Below are 15429 nucleotides of genomic sequence, written 5' to 3'. Positions count from 1 at the left end.
TATTTAGAATCACTTATAAATTGGCCTTATATAGAGAAAATATTACTAATCCAAACATGTTAGAAAAAATATTCTCCACTTTTCGTACATCAAATGTGCTCTTGCAGTAGTAATATAGAGAAAAAAGGGTTTAAGAAATATTTTGGATTAATTTCTTGTCTCCTCGTGATTGAGCAAAATAATGAGTTTTTATTGAAAAATCACGAGGCTCGCCCAATTGGTTCTACTCCATTCCCAGAAGTGAATATGACAACTCATGATTATTATACGGATAGGAATATTGATCACATTGTTGGTGATGAGAGTGCCAAGAAATGATTTTTGTTATTGAACTTTATGCTTTAGTAGAATAGTTTGAACTTATATGTTTTTGAACTTTCGGTACTTTGATGTTATTTCACTTTATTGGACTTTAATAATTTTATTGGGCTCTATATGTGTTTTTCTTTTTGAAGCAATAAATAAGTTTTGTTATCTTTCAATTGTTTCCATATATTGATTTTTTTTTTATGTATACTCTTTTTTTTTTTTTTGTTAAGAATGAATATTGGCAATAATGTCAAATGAATATATGTGCCTTGCAGATAGGGCAATGACTCATACAATCCTTAAGAAAAATGAATTCTTCTCCCATCTAGTAATGCAAGACGTCAATATTAGTACTATATTTGGCAGTACACATATTATTGAAAGCTCCGGAAAAGCCAATATATTGTTACCTGGAGGAACTAAGTTCCACATTCACAATGCATTATATTCTTCCAAGTCTCATAGAAACTTGTTAAGTTTCAAAGATATTTGTTTACAAAACTTAGCCAATCAATTACTAAATGTATTCACTAACCCAACAAGGGTGACTAATCACATGTTCCAGCTGCTAATGCTCCAATAAGAATTGATATCTCAATTGGACAATCTAACATTGGAAACGAGTCTCAAACATGCATGAAGCGGGATAGACCCGTTGGTTCCAAGGACAAAAATCATCAAACAAAAAAGGGAATTAAAATGCAAGATGATTAAATAGAGGATGTAGAAACTCCAAAAGATTCCATAGACATAATTGATTGTTTAGTTTCAAAAGAATCTTAGGTACCTGAAATTATTGAAAATGAAGAAATCTCAAAAAATTATGTCATAAGTATGATGGAACTGAAACGAAATAAACATTGACGATGTGCTTTCATATAATATAATAATAAATGTAATAAATGGTACATGGGATCAAGAACCAAAGTCCATCAAGAATTGTCAACAAAGAAATGATTGGTCAAAATGGAAATATGCAATTGGGACAAAGTTAGACTCGCTTTCTAAGAAAAATGTTTTTGAACCTGGGGTCCATACACCTGAAAGTGTAAAACCAGTTGGATATAAATGAGTTTTTGTGCAAAAATGAAATGAGAATGATGAAATTATGAGATACAAAGCACAACTTGTTACTAAAGGATTTTCACAAAGACCTAGTATTGATTTGGAAGAAACATATTCACTTGTATTGGATGCAAGTACTTTTCGATACTTAATTAGTCTAGTTGCACATGAATGACTCAATTTACATCTAATGGATGCTGTTACAACTTATTTATATGGATTTCTTGATAATGACATTTATATGAAATTCCTTGAAGGATTCAATTTGCCCAATTAAGAATATTCTAGAGAATAATACTCAATGAAATTGAACATGTCTCTTTATGGGCTAAAGCAATAAGGACAAATGTGGTACAATCGTCTTAGTAAAAATTTGATAAAGGAAGGATATAATAATGATCCTCATTTTATCCATCTATTTTCATGAAAAAAAATCCAAAAATGGATTTGTCATAATTGTTGTTTATGTAAATGACTAAATGTCATTGGAACTCCATAAGAACTTTCAAAGCCATGGATTGTTTAAAGAAAGAGTTTGAGATGAAGGACCTAGGAAGGAAAAATTTCTGCTTGAGATTACAAACAAAATATTTAAAAGGTAAAATTTTTGTGCATCAAAAAGCTTATATAACGAAGGTGCTTAAAAGGTTCTATATGGACAAATCACATCCATTGTGTACTCTAATGGTTGTAAGGTCTGTAGATGTGAACAATAATCCTTACAAACCTAAATAAAACCATGAAGAACTATTTGGTCCCAAAGTACCATATCTTAGGGCTATATGAGCATTAATGTATCTGGCTTATTATGCACGACCCGATGTATCATTTGTAGTTAATTTATTAGCAAGATATAATTCTTGACCTACATGAAGACATCGAAATGAAGTAAAACACATACTTCGTTACCTTAAGGGCACTATGGGCATGAGCTTGTTTTATTCAAATGTTTCAAAGGCAGATCTAATGGGTTATACAAATGCAGGTTATTTGTCAGATCCTCATAATGGTAGATCCCAAATAGATTATTTATTTACATGTGGTGGTACAACTATTTTATGGTGGTCTGTGAAACAAACCATAGTTGCAACATCATTCAATCTTGTGTGAAAATTTTAGCATTACATGAGACAAGTCATGAATGTGTTTGGTTGAGATTCGTAATTCAACATGTGCAAGAAACATGTGGTTTATCTCCAAGGAAAATGATGTCAACAATCATATGTGAAGACAATGTGACATGTATCGTTTAGTTGAAAGAATGATACATTAAAAGAGATAGAACAAAATGTATTTTAGTAAAATTCTTCTTCACTCGTGATCTTCAGAAGAACGGTGATATAAATGTTCATCAAGTTTGTTTGTGCGAAAATCTAGCTAATCTCTTTACAAAGTTATTGCTAATGAAGAATTTTGAGCAACTTATTCACAAGACTAGACTTCTTAGTCTTAAAGATGATTATACGAATGAAGAGAGGAAGGGTGGGGGAATAAATACGTTTTGACTTTTTTTTCCTACACACATGATTTTGTCCCATTGGATTTTTTTAACAAGGTTTTTAATGAGACAAGTGATAACCTATTGAAGGATGATACATTCTTTTTCTTCACTAAGTTTTTATCCCACTAGGTTTTTTTCAAGTAAAATTTTAATGAGATACATTTTCAAATAATAGACATTTAAAGAAGGGTATTATGAATAATCTAATTGTGGTGTCCATATTATATATGTTTAGGATCTTTCTGTATTCATGTTTATTTTTGGCACTCTAAATTTCCATCTATAAACATGATGCTGCTATTGAAAAGAATACATATAATTCTAATTCTTTTTACTATACTTTTCTCTACTATTCTTATTTTATTCAACAAAATCTAGTATTTTATATCTTTTCCCTAAACTTGTAACTAAAGGTTTTTTTTTAACTTGTCCTTTCATTTAATTTCTTTTCAATAAAATTAAATAATAAGTAAAACTCTGTTCGTTAATACACCATTCCCTCCGAAGAAGAAAAATCACCTTTTTTATGATTATAACATTTTTTTTCTAAAATTAATTTTTCATAAAAAATTTCCAATTTTTTTGTTTTTCTCCCTACGATTAATCAAACTTCAAGATTATTTAAAAATTAATATGACTTATATTATAATATTAATTATTTATAATAAAATTTAATGATGAATATTATTTATCTTATTTTTGCATAAAATACTTTTTCCAATAATTTGTAGATTAATTGACCTGAAATTATTTTAACTTAATCAATAATATATTTGACAAAAAGCTTTGGATTTGATTCCTTAACTAAAACATGATTTGTCTTCACTAAAAAGATACTTATATTGGTAGCTAAACAAAAAATATATCTACGTTTTCTTTTTTGATATGCAGTGTATATATATATATATATATATATGAAAAGAAGCACCAGAAGTGCTGTACATAATAAATGAATACTCAACAGAAATAATCAAACTTCAATTCAAAGTCTTAAAATAATTACGGAACTTCTAAACCACCGGAGCTCCGTATGTGCGATGTAAATGAATGTAAACTAATGATAAAAAAAATGAATGTGAACATTTTTCTTCTTCTTATGGTTTAAAATTATAATATAAGTATAAATTAAGAAAAGTAATTAAAAATGATAATTTCTTAATCTGCGTTTTCTCTTATTTAGTATTTTTAATATGTATATATTATTATTATTTTAAAATTATTAAATATTGTTATTTTAACCTTTAAAATAAAAATAATTATAAATAAAAATTTCCTTACAAATGACGCGTAAACAAAAGTAACACATGTTAAGTTCTAGTTTTATTATTAGTAATTACTAATAAATAAATAATAAATAAATTGTGGTTTGTAATTGTAAGGAAACTATTTTCTCGGATATAGTACTGTTTTGAAAAATGTGTTTCATATTTTGTGTAAGGCGCTTACCAATTACCATTACTTAAGCAACCTATTTATACTGACTTGTGTACAGTACTTTTAACTTTAAAGCAACGTGAGAGACAAGAACATTCAATTACAGTAAACGGTTTTTTCAATAACATTTAATTATATAGGAACGTGTGAAAAAAAATGTTAAATTATTATAACTTCGCTTTTCAGTAGTTTGACATTTATCTTTTTTATTTTTTATTTTTGGAGTTGTTGATAAGAGGAGCGAAAGCTAAAGACTCGTCCACGAGGAAAACGCAAGAGATCCTCTACCAAGCACACTAGTGTAACGGGGAAGAGGGCAAGCGGCTATGAATTAATCAAGGGTGATTATATGGATTCAGATTCGCAAATCACGTAAACTTTGTGGATATTAAGTCTTTTTTTAAAGTTTATGTAGTTATATTGAGTTTTTGAGTCCATAAATTCTTGAATTTGATTGACTTTATTTATGGACTCGTAAATTATTTATTTAAACTGTTAAAGTTTGATGTGTAAGTAATTTTAATTCCTTATGTTAAGATTTTGATTTTTAATTTAGATTGTTATAGTTAAATTGTGATATTTAAAATATTAATATATTTTAGTGTGATAGATTTTAGCTTTAAAAATGAAGTTAATTTTTTTTCTTCTAATTTTATACACTTTTTTTACTTTTTTAAAAATATTTTTTTTCTTCAAATTATTACTTAATTTCATGGATTGATTCATTTATTCATGCGCTTTTGTAATTCGGATACTAACTGTGAAAAAGTTCATTTATTTTCTAGATTAAATTTATTTGGTAAGTCTAAAACACACGTTTCACGGGTCGGACCTTAAATGAGACAAACTAGTCCATATACTTACCCCCTAAAATTAATGTTATCAGATTTGGATCAGTCATCGAGTCGATTTAGATACTGGGTCACAAGTTGACCCAATGAATCACTAGTCGATCACATGATCCCGTCTATATTTTAAAAATCATAACATGTAAACTTACACTTAATATATAAGTTTTAACAAAATCCAACATATCTAGAAGCATAATTATGAACTTGTTTAAAATTTTAAGCACACAATATATTATTATCATCTATTTATTAAAACTATCATTGTTGTACACGGTCAAAAATAATACATACACATATGTACATAGATACATGCACACACACACAAACATATATGACATATCATATGAGATGAATATGATTATTATGAGAGTGAAATGATTAAATTTGAACCGTATATCCATATATGCAAGGTTAAGATTTACATTCTAGATTTAATCTGTTTAGTCTCATATAATATGCTTTCTCTAATAAGATATGTCATCTCTCTCCCTCCCTCTCTCTCTCTCTCTCTCTATATATATATATATATATATGACATGTCATATGAGAGGAAAATATTTTATATAAGAGTGAAATGATTAAATTTGAACCATATAATCAAACATGAACAATCAAGATTTAATCTTAAAAAGTCATGCGACCTTTTAAGTAGTTACATCGTATTAAATCTTAACTTTATACAGTTCAAATTTAATCTTCTCACTCCCATATAAGATATTTCCTCTCATAAGATTTTGTAGCGGCGTCAATCATATTGGTGGCGATGATGGTGATCATGGTGATGATCACATTGGTGGTAGTAGTGGTGGTGAGGGTGATGACAACGACAACGACCACGGTCATGTGATGGTGACAGTAGAGATTAACGATCATGGTAGTGGTTGCGGTGGAGTTTATGATAGTTATGGTGGAAACAGTCATAACATGATAATGGTCATGGTTATGATAGGTTTAAGATATCTTAGGACATCACATATTAAATCTTTAAGATATATATTTTTTTGTTTTGTAAATCTTATGGAGATTTATAATTGAATAAAATTTTAATTTGAATTTTAAATGTTTTAATCTTGATCTCTTTCATTTTAATCTAATCGTTGAAATTAATTATTTTCATTTTCACATAAGAACATAAGATGATTATTCTCATATGATAGATACGTCTTTTAAACACATACACACTTGTAAATTAGCTATGAAAAAATTGAAAGGATAATAACTTTATTGTCTTAGATTATAAAATGTGGTTATGCCGTGATATAAAAAAGTATGTAAATCTATAAACAACATGTGTTGATTTAATTGTTAAAAAGAAATTAAAAAATACTTACCTTTTGAGTCAATCAAATCGTTGATTCAAGTCGAATCAAATCGATTCATGTCGAATCATATGCATATTGAATCCAACTAATAGTTGAGATTCAATAGGTGTCTAATTCTAGACTAATGGGTTGAGCCGAGTCTAATAATAACATGTTTGGATAAATGGTGCTTAATTTCAATTCAATTATTTTTTCACGTTTATAGTAAAGAACTCTTTGTAGCTTTGAGATTTTCACGGTGAAAAATTGATTTTTGTGGTGCCACCGCAGAACCAAAGATACCATAAGTCGCCAATGAATTGCAATTGCAAGGTCAAGATTTTTTTTCGTTTGATTCTGAAATGAATATATAATGATGATATGTTGTAAAATTTGGGTCCATGGATACATCCCTTTCGTATGTAGCACCAGCTAGCAAGTGTGTGACAGGGACAGAAAAAGTTGCACAAAACGACAGTTACACTTGTAAGGGCCTGGAATGGTTTAAAACTTGGAACTTTTTGAAGCAATGAGATGAGAGGAAATTGTTGAGTTGAGAAGAAAAAAAAAGAAGAGAGGGTACAATCTGTCTCTCGTAGCTGGCTGGCTCCATTATTTTTGGTTTTGGACAGACAAGGGTGTGTTTGGTTCTCTGACTACACTCACTCACTCCTTCTCTCTTCTCTCTCAGTGTACCACACTCTCTGCCACCTATGGCCCAGCGTCAACTCTCTCCTTTTCCCTACCCTTCCACCTCCTCTTTTGTCTTCCACTTTACTCTCCCACTACCACTCCTTTCATGACTTCAACTTCAACAACCACCTCTTTCTCTCTCACTTCTTCTCTTGCTCTTATCAAAACAAACCACTATGAATAATACTAACGATAATAATAGTTACAACAATACACTCTAGCTTCTAGCCTGCTACCTTTCCTTATCACCAGCACCAATGGCTTCAGACGCCAAACTCTCCTCTTCTGAGTCCCTCAACGGTTTGAAATTCGGCCAAAAAATCTATTTTGAGGATGTTGGTCTTGCTACTCCAGCCACCTCTCTTACTTCTTCTTCTTCTTCTTCTTCTGCTGCTACTGTTACTTCTTCTTCTTCTTCAAGGAAAGGAAGAGGTGGGTCTGTTCAACCAGCTCAACCTCCCAGGTGTCAAGTTGAAGGGTGCAAAGTAGATCTGAGTGATGCAAAAGCTTACTATTCTAGACACAAGGTCTGTGGCATGCACTCTAAATCCCCTTCAGTCATTGTTGCTGGTCTTCAACAAAGGTTTTGTCAACAGTGTAGCAGGTCAAACCCCTTCTTTCATTATTATTATTATTATTACCTGAAACAAAACTGAAAATTCTCTTTTTCTTCTTCTTGTGCTATTTTAATATTGAGGTAAGATAAAGTAGGGTAGGGCCTTGTTTATTTTATTCAGTTTTTTTGCTCGTTATTCTGCGGTTTGGGGTGTAGGTTTGTAGGTGAGATATGTTATCCTGTTTTGTCGGTGCAGTTATAGGTGTGTGTGTTACTTGTTTGGAGTTGGTTTAGTTCCTTAATCGTGGCTTTGCTTTTGTTCAAGGCTTTGGTGTGGTGTGATTCTTTGTGTCTGTTCTTGAGATGTTTGTTGTTCAGTTATGATTTGGCTGATTGTACTCGGTATACTTTACTTTTTTTTCCCCTCCTAGCGTAGCTTTAAAGTGCTTATCTGAACGGCTGTCTTATAACGCATGTGAAATATTATTGTTTTCCTTTTCAGCGAATTGATTCTTGCACCCCCGGGTGTGTTTGGTATTAAAAATAATAACTTCGTTTGTACGGAAAAAAGGCTTGAAGTGGGTGTGCAATTTGTAGTCTTAAAATAACACAAACACTACTATGCTGTTTTCCCTCTAGCCTTTGAGGGGGCCCTCAATTGTGTAGTGAACTATTGATATGCTGTTACAGTTTTCTCATTACTGTTTTTGTGTTTGGATTATCTTTTTTGGAGAAATAATATTTTTTTTTTCCTTTTATAGATTACTAGAGAGCCTTTGAAAAAAAATAAAATAATGATAATTTTCCAAATATAATCTGTTACCAAACATGACCAAACTCTTTAGGTATGTGATCTGTGTAAAGATACATCCATGTATTTTACTGTCATGAATCAAGTTGTTTTATAGTGTGAAGGCATGTTATTTGTACTACAAGAGCAATTCCTTGTTGATGTGAACCTAGGATTCTTACTCAAGGCTTGCATTATTATCAAAATGGTAGTTTTCTGCTAATTGGAGTGAGAGTGACTTTAGCCTTCCCTTGTCTGGTCATCCATAACGTGGGTCCTGATTGTTGAATTTGATTTATCTATCTTAAACAGATAGGTTGTCTGATTGTTTATGTAATTTCCTTGCATGAAGACACTAGTCATGTATTGCCTCCTTGACTAATGTTAGTTTTCATACTGTTTAGTTTGACTTGTTGATACATTATTGAGAATGAGTGCAATTGGTGTTGCTGGATCATGAAATCCTAACCACATGCTTTGCTTATGTGACTATTCATCTCTATTCTGTTTTATGGTGCTAGCTATGTCAGACTGTCAGTTGTCACATGTACTATCCATTTCAATTTGACTCATTAGTGCTAGAGGATGCTACTGTGCATTCTAGGATAGTATTCAATGGTGTAATAAGCTTGTATTTTGGAGACAGATGGCCATCATAATTGGAAAGTTTCCAACCCCAGGATATGGAGAATATGGTCTATCTGTCAATGAATGTGGTTTTATATGCAGTTTTTTTTTGGAGCTGGGATAACTTTCTGTTGGCTGTTCTAAGAGTAATTTGTGTCTTTTTTTTTGTCTCATGGTTCTTCCACAGTTGAAAAGGGTTATCTAAGTCAAAAGTTACACTTTTCCTTAATAATGAAAAACAATACTCTTCTGAATAGGGTGACAATGAATTGAACCAACTCGAAAATAGTTCGGAACTCGATTCAATAATCAGCTCGTTGAATTTGGTTCATGAACCAAATGAGCTGAATTTGAGCTCGTTAAATAAATGACCCAAACTTGAGCTGCTAATAGTTCAACTCATTTGATTCATGAATTGGCTCAATATATATATATATATAATTGATTGGGTTTTCTATTATTTTATATATATCTAGGGCAGGGTAGTTTTTATTTATGCAGACTTTGGTTATAATTATGTTTTTTTTGTCATACCTTGTGGCCCTACAAAGCTAATAGAATAAGTTCAGTTTTGTCTTTTCACAAAAATTAAACAATCATTTTATCTAAAATCTACCAATAAATTGAAAATTTGAATTGTATAGGATTTAAAAAATTTGACTTTTGGTTCATGTGATCCAAGCTAACAAGCTGAATTGAACTGTTTGTGAGCTTGAACTGAGTTGAGTTCGAGCTGAAAAATAAAGGTTCATGAACCAAAAGTCAAATTTTTCAGCAAAAGATATTAATGAGCCGAACTGAACTCGACTCGTTTCCGGACCTACTTCTGAATATTCTAAGTTAAAATACATATCATGAGAAAGATCGTGAAAAGATATTTAAGATGGACTTTTTAGCATCCAATCTCCCAGCATTTCAGATGTACTATCGGTGGATATACATTGTGGTTTATCCCCTGTATTTAAGCTTGATGACTTCTCTTTTGAATTATTCTGGTGTCTTTCACTAAAGAGTAAATACAATGCCATCCCTTTTGGTAATATAGAAGATAAACAACTTCATTGGTATTGTTTTGGTCTTATTTTACTAATACGTTAAAGCTGAATTCCAAGTATCATGGAGCCGCAGAATGTTACTTGAGCAATGTTTGAGGATTGCTTCAGTAAAACAGGGCTCAAGGAGCATCTTATACTGCTAATATGCCATCTCATTCAATGCCAAACAAGCTCACATGATGTGCATCATATGGAATACCCTTGTTCTTGGGTTTATACATATTGCTTATGTTCTGCAATCTTTGCAATGATGACTAATTCAAATAAGTTAGAAATTCCATCTCATTTGCATCTGCATTTAATGAAACAACAAATATTTTAAGTGCTTCCAATTTGTGGCAACAACAGCATGTCATGCTAAGGTAACAGTAGACTTGTCATGTTAGCATTTCTTAAGTCTTGGCACTTGGGTATGCTTGTACTCATTCACCTCTCTTTGACATAAATTGGAATCATTTATATTTGTAAAAGATAATATCATGTTTCATAGTCTTGCACAGGTTTCATCAGCTTCCTGAGTTTGATCAAGGAAAAAGAAGTTGCCGTAGGCGACTAGCTGGCCATAATGAACGTCGGAGAAAGCCCCCAACAAGCTCCCTCTTAACCTCTCGCTATGCCAGACTTTCTTCGTCTGCTTTTGGTTAGAAACTATCAGTAAAATATCAGTTTCATGTCTCTTCCAATTTTTTCATAGGGAAGCATATTTAGTTTCAGCTTGTGTCATTCCTGGCATACAAAAGTAAAACAAACTCTAATGTCTGGCACTTTTATTGACAGATAATAGTGGCAGAGGTAGCAACTTTCTGATGGAATTGACTTCATACCCAAAGCTTAGTCTGAGAAATTCACTTCCAACTCCTAGATCATCTGAGCTAGCTCCTGGAAATCAAACCTCCACACTTAGCTGGAATGGCAACTCAGAGACATCATCTGACCTTTTCTTGCAAGGTTCGGTGGGTGGGACAAGCTTCGCCAGCCCGGGACATCCTCCAGGGGAAAGTTACATTGGGGTCACCGACACGAGCTGTGCTCTCTCTCTTCTGTCAAATCAAACATGGGGTTCTAGAAACACAGCACCAAGTCTTGGGTTGAGTAACATGATAAATTTCAACGGGACACCCTTGACACAACTTGCTGCATCATCTCATGGTGCATCAATCCATCAACTTCCAAATACCTCGTGGTTTTTCAAGGGCATTGATTCTGGTAACTGTTCGCCCGAGGTGGTCCCTGATCTAGGTCTCGGTCAGATTTCACAGCCTCTCAATAGCCAACTTCATGGTGAGCTGGACCTGTCCCAACAGGGCAGGAGGCATTATATGGATCTAGAACAGTCCAGGGCATATGAATCTGCTCATTGGTCACTTTAATGCACTTGTTTTTTTTTGTCAGCTTTGTAATAACATGTAGCAGAAACCTGTGCCTACTTGGTTACTTACCAGATTGATGATAACTATTGCTTGTTGTTTTGTTTTGTTTTAACTGATAAGCAAGGTGGGTAGCCTTGCCTCATTTGTGGAACTTTCAGGCACCGAATGAATCTCACCTGAGAGTGTGTTTTGTTAGTAGTGTCTTAAACACAGGTATGGTGTTTTCTGCCATTGCCGTCACCTCTGGAATTATTTGTGATTGGGAGGACAGCCTCTTTGATGTTTGCTACCACCGCTCCATTTTATTTGATATTATCTTTTGACTATCTGTCAACTAAGTGTTGCACACATTGCTTGCCTAAGAACATTTTGCACAGCATTAAGTTGAATGACTTGGATAACAAGGCATGCTTGGTTTTCAGTTGGGAGGTGCTCAACGTACATTTCAGAAGGTAAAACTAAAAAAGCTCTTTGTATGGTTTTCAATTGAATCCAATTGTAAATTGGGTTTTGTCTCAAAACTTAGTTTCAAATGAAAGAAAAGGTAGGGTTGTTTTTGCAAAATGAAGTTCATATAAATTGAGGTTTGTAAACTTTAATTAAAACATGCAACCTGTTCAAAAATCACTTCATTTTTTCAACACAATATTAGGGTCACAAAACAATTCAGTGCATGTTTACATTAGAGTTTGTAAATCTAAGTTTGAACTCAGAATTTCATTTTGCTAATTGAGTTAGCAAAAAGAATCTTTTCTTCTTTCATTTCAAATTGAGTATCAAGACAAAATTGAGGTAGCTCTCAGTTTATAATATGATTTTTGGTATAAATCATAAGCATCCTCTAGTGTAGGTAATTTAGTTTGAGTTAGATAAGATTACTATAAGAAGCAAAGTTTTCTCTCCGTAGTTGCATATCTAGGACTCATTTGGAATCTTTGGTTAAGTTTGAATGATCTGGTGTAGTTGATTTACGTGTTGGACAGTAGTTTACAATAAAACTAAAACTAGTTTTTCAGTTTTACTTTTTGAATACATGTTGGGGCCTCCTAGATCAAAAAGAGATTAATTTTATTTATTAATGAATTTCGGTATGCAAATCGTTTAGAAGTTACAACTATTGGAAGTGATATTTCTATGAATACCATGATAGGAAAGGGAAAAAAACTTAAAGGAGTCTAGAATAGAATGAAACAAAAGGGGTGGGGATGCAGGTAATCAAAATTATGGAAATTCCAAAAATGTTATCATGATGAGTGAAGAAGACATGTTAAATGACTTTTTGTTGTTTTCAGAATTTTTGAAGATTTGGAGTGAATATTTTTTCGTTGCAAGTGTGTGCACTAAGGATATTCCCTAGATAATTTATGTTGAACTGAGGTGGACGGGGTGTTGGGAGCACGTGTTGAGGTTGGTTGTTGGATGTTGAGATCCTCTGGTGGTTGTGACAATAGTAATTATTTGCACTTTAACACTCAAGTTAATAAGAATTTTGGTAGAGTAATAACAATATTAACTGATGCGTATCTAGAGAAGGGAGGGTTCTGCTATTTATAGGTGTTGGGTGGTTTGAATTAAATGAGATTGGATTAGTTAAGCTGTCAATCTACTGTCTTAGAATCCCATACTTCATCTGTAAACACACATGGTGTTTATGCAATTGGTATGACTTATAAGGTAGTTGCTTAAAACAGTAGTGAGAATGACACTCCTATCAAAGTAAGTGTCCCACCTTACAAGGTATATGATGTGTAGGGCTTGGAATTCGTTTAGAATGGATAATGGTCGAATCTTTTTCATGTAAGCATCTGAAATCGAACCCTTAAAAGACTTATTTATTTACCAATTATGTTGAGTTTTGTTGGTGAGTTTAATTTTTAAAATTGAAAATAAAAATACTCAAACATATTTTCTTTTACATTTTATGTTTCACTGAAAATATAAAGAAAAACAGAGATGATGAAGCAAATAAAATAGGCGTCGGTTGATGGCTTATTTTTGCTTGGCTTTCGGGATTATAAGCTTGCCATTAATACCTTACAAGAAGTATTTGAATAATCTATTTTTATTATCATTTTTATGGTTGGTTCACATGCTTCCAAGGAACCCAACAGTTAGTGCGGAAATTATTGTTTGGTATTTCAAATAAAAGAACCCAATAATTAGTGTGAAATTATTGCTTGGCATTTCAAATAAAAGAGGTTGACTTGTTTAGCTTATAAATGATTTTGTTATCAACTTTGTTCGAAATTATTTTTGATAAATATTATAGGATAAGCAATAATTTTTATTCATATTATTATCATTTTATAAATTGGTTTGGCATAGAGCAGCAACTCAATCATGCGATTTTCTTCTTGCACTCAACATTTTTCCAATACACCCAACGATGAGAGGAAAAAAACCAAAAATACTCTGACATATACAACAACAACAACAACAACGCCTTATCCCACTAGGTGGGGTCGGCTACATGGATCAACTTCCGCCATAATGTTCTATCAAGTACCATACTTCTATCCAAACCATTAATTTCGAGATCCTTTTTTATAACCTCTCTTATAGTCTTTTTGGGTCTTCCTCTGCCTCGAATTGTTTGTCTTCTCTCCATCTGGTCTACTCTCCTCACTACAGAGTCTACCGGTCTTCTCTCTACATGCCCAAACCACCTAAGTCTATTTTCCACCATCTTCTCTACAATAGGCGCTACTCCAACCCTCTCTCTAATAGCTTCGTTTCTAATTTTATCCTGTCGAGTCTTACCACACATCCACCGCAACATCCTCATCTCCGCTACACCGACTTTATTCTCATGTTGGTTCTTGACCGCCCAACATTCTGTTCCGTACAAAATCGCCGGTCTTACCGCAGTCCGATAAAACTTTCCCTTTAGCTTGATCGGTACCTTTGCATCACATAACACCCCCGATGCTTTTCTCCATTTCATCCATCCTGCTTGAATGCGATGATTCACATCCCCTTCAATTTCCCCATCATCCTGTATTACAGACCCAAGATATTTAAACCGTGTGACTTGAGGGATAATATGGTCTCCTATTTTCACCTCTGAGTTAGAAACCCTCCTTCTTTTGTTGAACTTACATTCCATATACTCCGATTTGCTTCTGCTTAGGCGAAAGCCATGTGTTTCTAGAGCTCGTCTCCAAGTTTCCAACCTCTCATTCAATTCCTCTCTCGACTCTCCAAGGAGGACTATGTCATCTGCAAAAAGCATGCATCTCGGCGCTATCTCTTGGATTTGTTCCGTGAGGACATCCAAAATTAAGGTAAAAAGGTAGGGGCTAAGGGTTGACCCTTGATGTAAACCAATTGTGATGGGAAAATCGTCTGACTCTCCAAAAATACTCTGACATATAACCAATTTTTTTTTATTAAACCTGTGATTTTTATTTAAAATCTATATATGTAAAAAAAAATACATTATTAGATCAAAATTCGTTGTTACAAAATTTATTATGTAAATTTAAATTTGTATTAAATATACATTATAAATTTTAGTGTTATATATAGTGATGTTAATTATTTTTTAACATACTTGACCTATTAATTCAGTTGGTTAAATTACTTCGTAAAATACATTTTTAACAATCCATATCATATGAAGTAAAAAATGATAAAGTTAAAATTTTTAAAAATATATTAGGTGTAGAAGAAATTTGAATAGTGTAAGAAGAATAACCTCCATCATTTATACAAGGGCCCAGTTACCCCACGAAGCCCAGACCTAATTACTCAAATTGGGCTCAGGAAAAGTTGAGTGAACAAAAGCCTATTAACAGACCCAATAGCTTGTTTCGCGCCTAAACCAATATAACGGACTCAAACAGTTGAAGACACCAACCTCATTGTCACAGTTTAA

At 32.7% G+C, this 15429-nt stretch overlaps 1 protein-coding gene across 1 annotated transcript; it reads left to right on the top strand.

The window, feature by feature from the left end:
* The first annotated feature begins 7002 nt into the window (after positions 1–7002).
* On the top strand, positions 7003–11878 carry LOC114398044 (squamosa promoter-binding-like protein 9). Its single transcript, XM_028360157.1, has 3 exons — positions 7003–7758; positions 10683–10822; positions 10960–11878. The coding sequence occupies exons 1-3, from the start codon at positions 7412–7414 to the stop codon at positions 11550–11552; spliced, it is 1080 nt and encodes a 359-aa protein (XP_028215958.1). The 5' UTR covers positions 7003–7411; the 3' UTR covers positions 11553–11878.
* The last annotated feature ends 3551 nt before the right edge of the window (positions 11879–15429 follow it).

Source organism: Glycine soja, chromosome 19 (genome assembly GCF_004193775.1).
Source record: "Glycine soja cultivar W05 chromosome 19, ASM419377v2, whole genome shotgun sequence".
In the NCBI taxonomy this organism is placed as follows: Eukaryota; Viridiplantae; Streptophyta; class Magnoliopsida; order Fabales; family Fabaceae; genus Glycine; species Glycine soja.
Note: the sequence above shows the minus strand (reverse complement) of the source record. Positions and strands in the feature narration are given on the sequence as shown.

What these genes read in the sequence shown, in the direction of transcription:
- LOC114398044 (XM_028360157.1), top strand. Translation starts at nt 7,412, where the DNA reads ATGGCTTCAGACGCCAAACTCTCCTCTTCTGAGTCCCTCAACGGTTTG. An exon ending in TTTTGTCAACAGTGTAGCAG is followed by an intron (nt 7,759 to 10,682) that starts GTCAAACCCCTT and finishes AGTCTTGCACAG; the next exon opens with GTTTCATCAGCTTCCTGAGT. An exon ending in ACTTTCTTCGTCTGCTTTTG is followed by an intron (nt 10,823 to 10,959) that starts GTTAGAAACTAT and finishes TTTTATTGACAG; the next exon opens with ATAATAGTGGCAGAGGTAGC.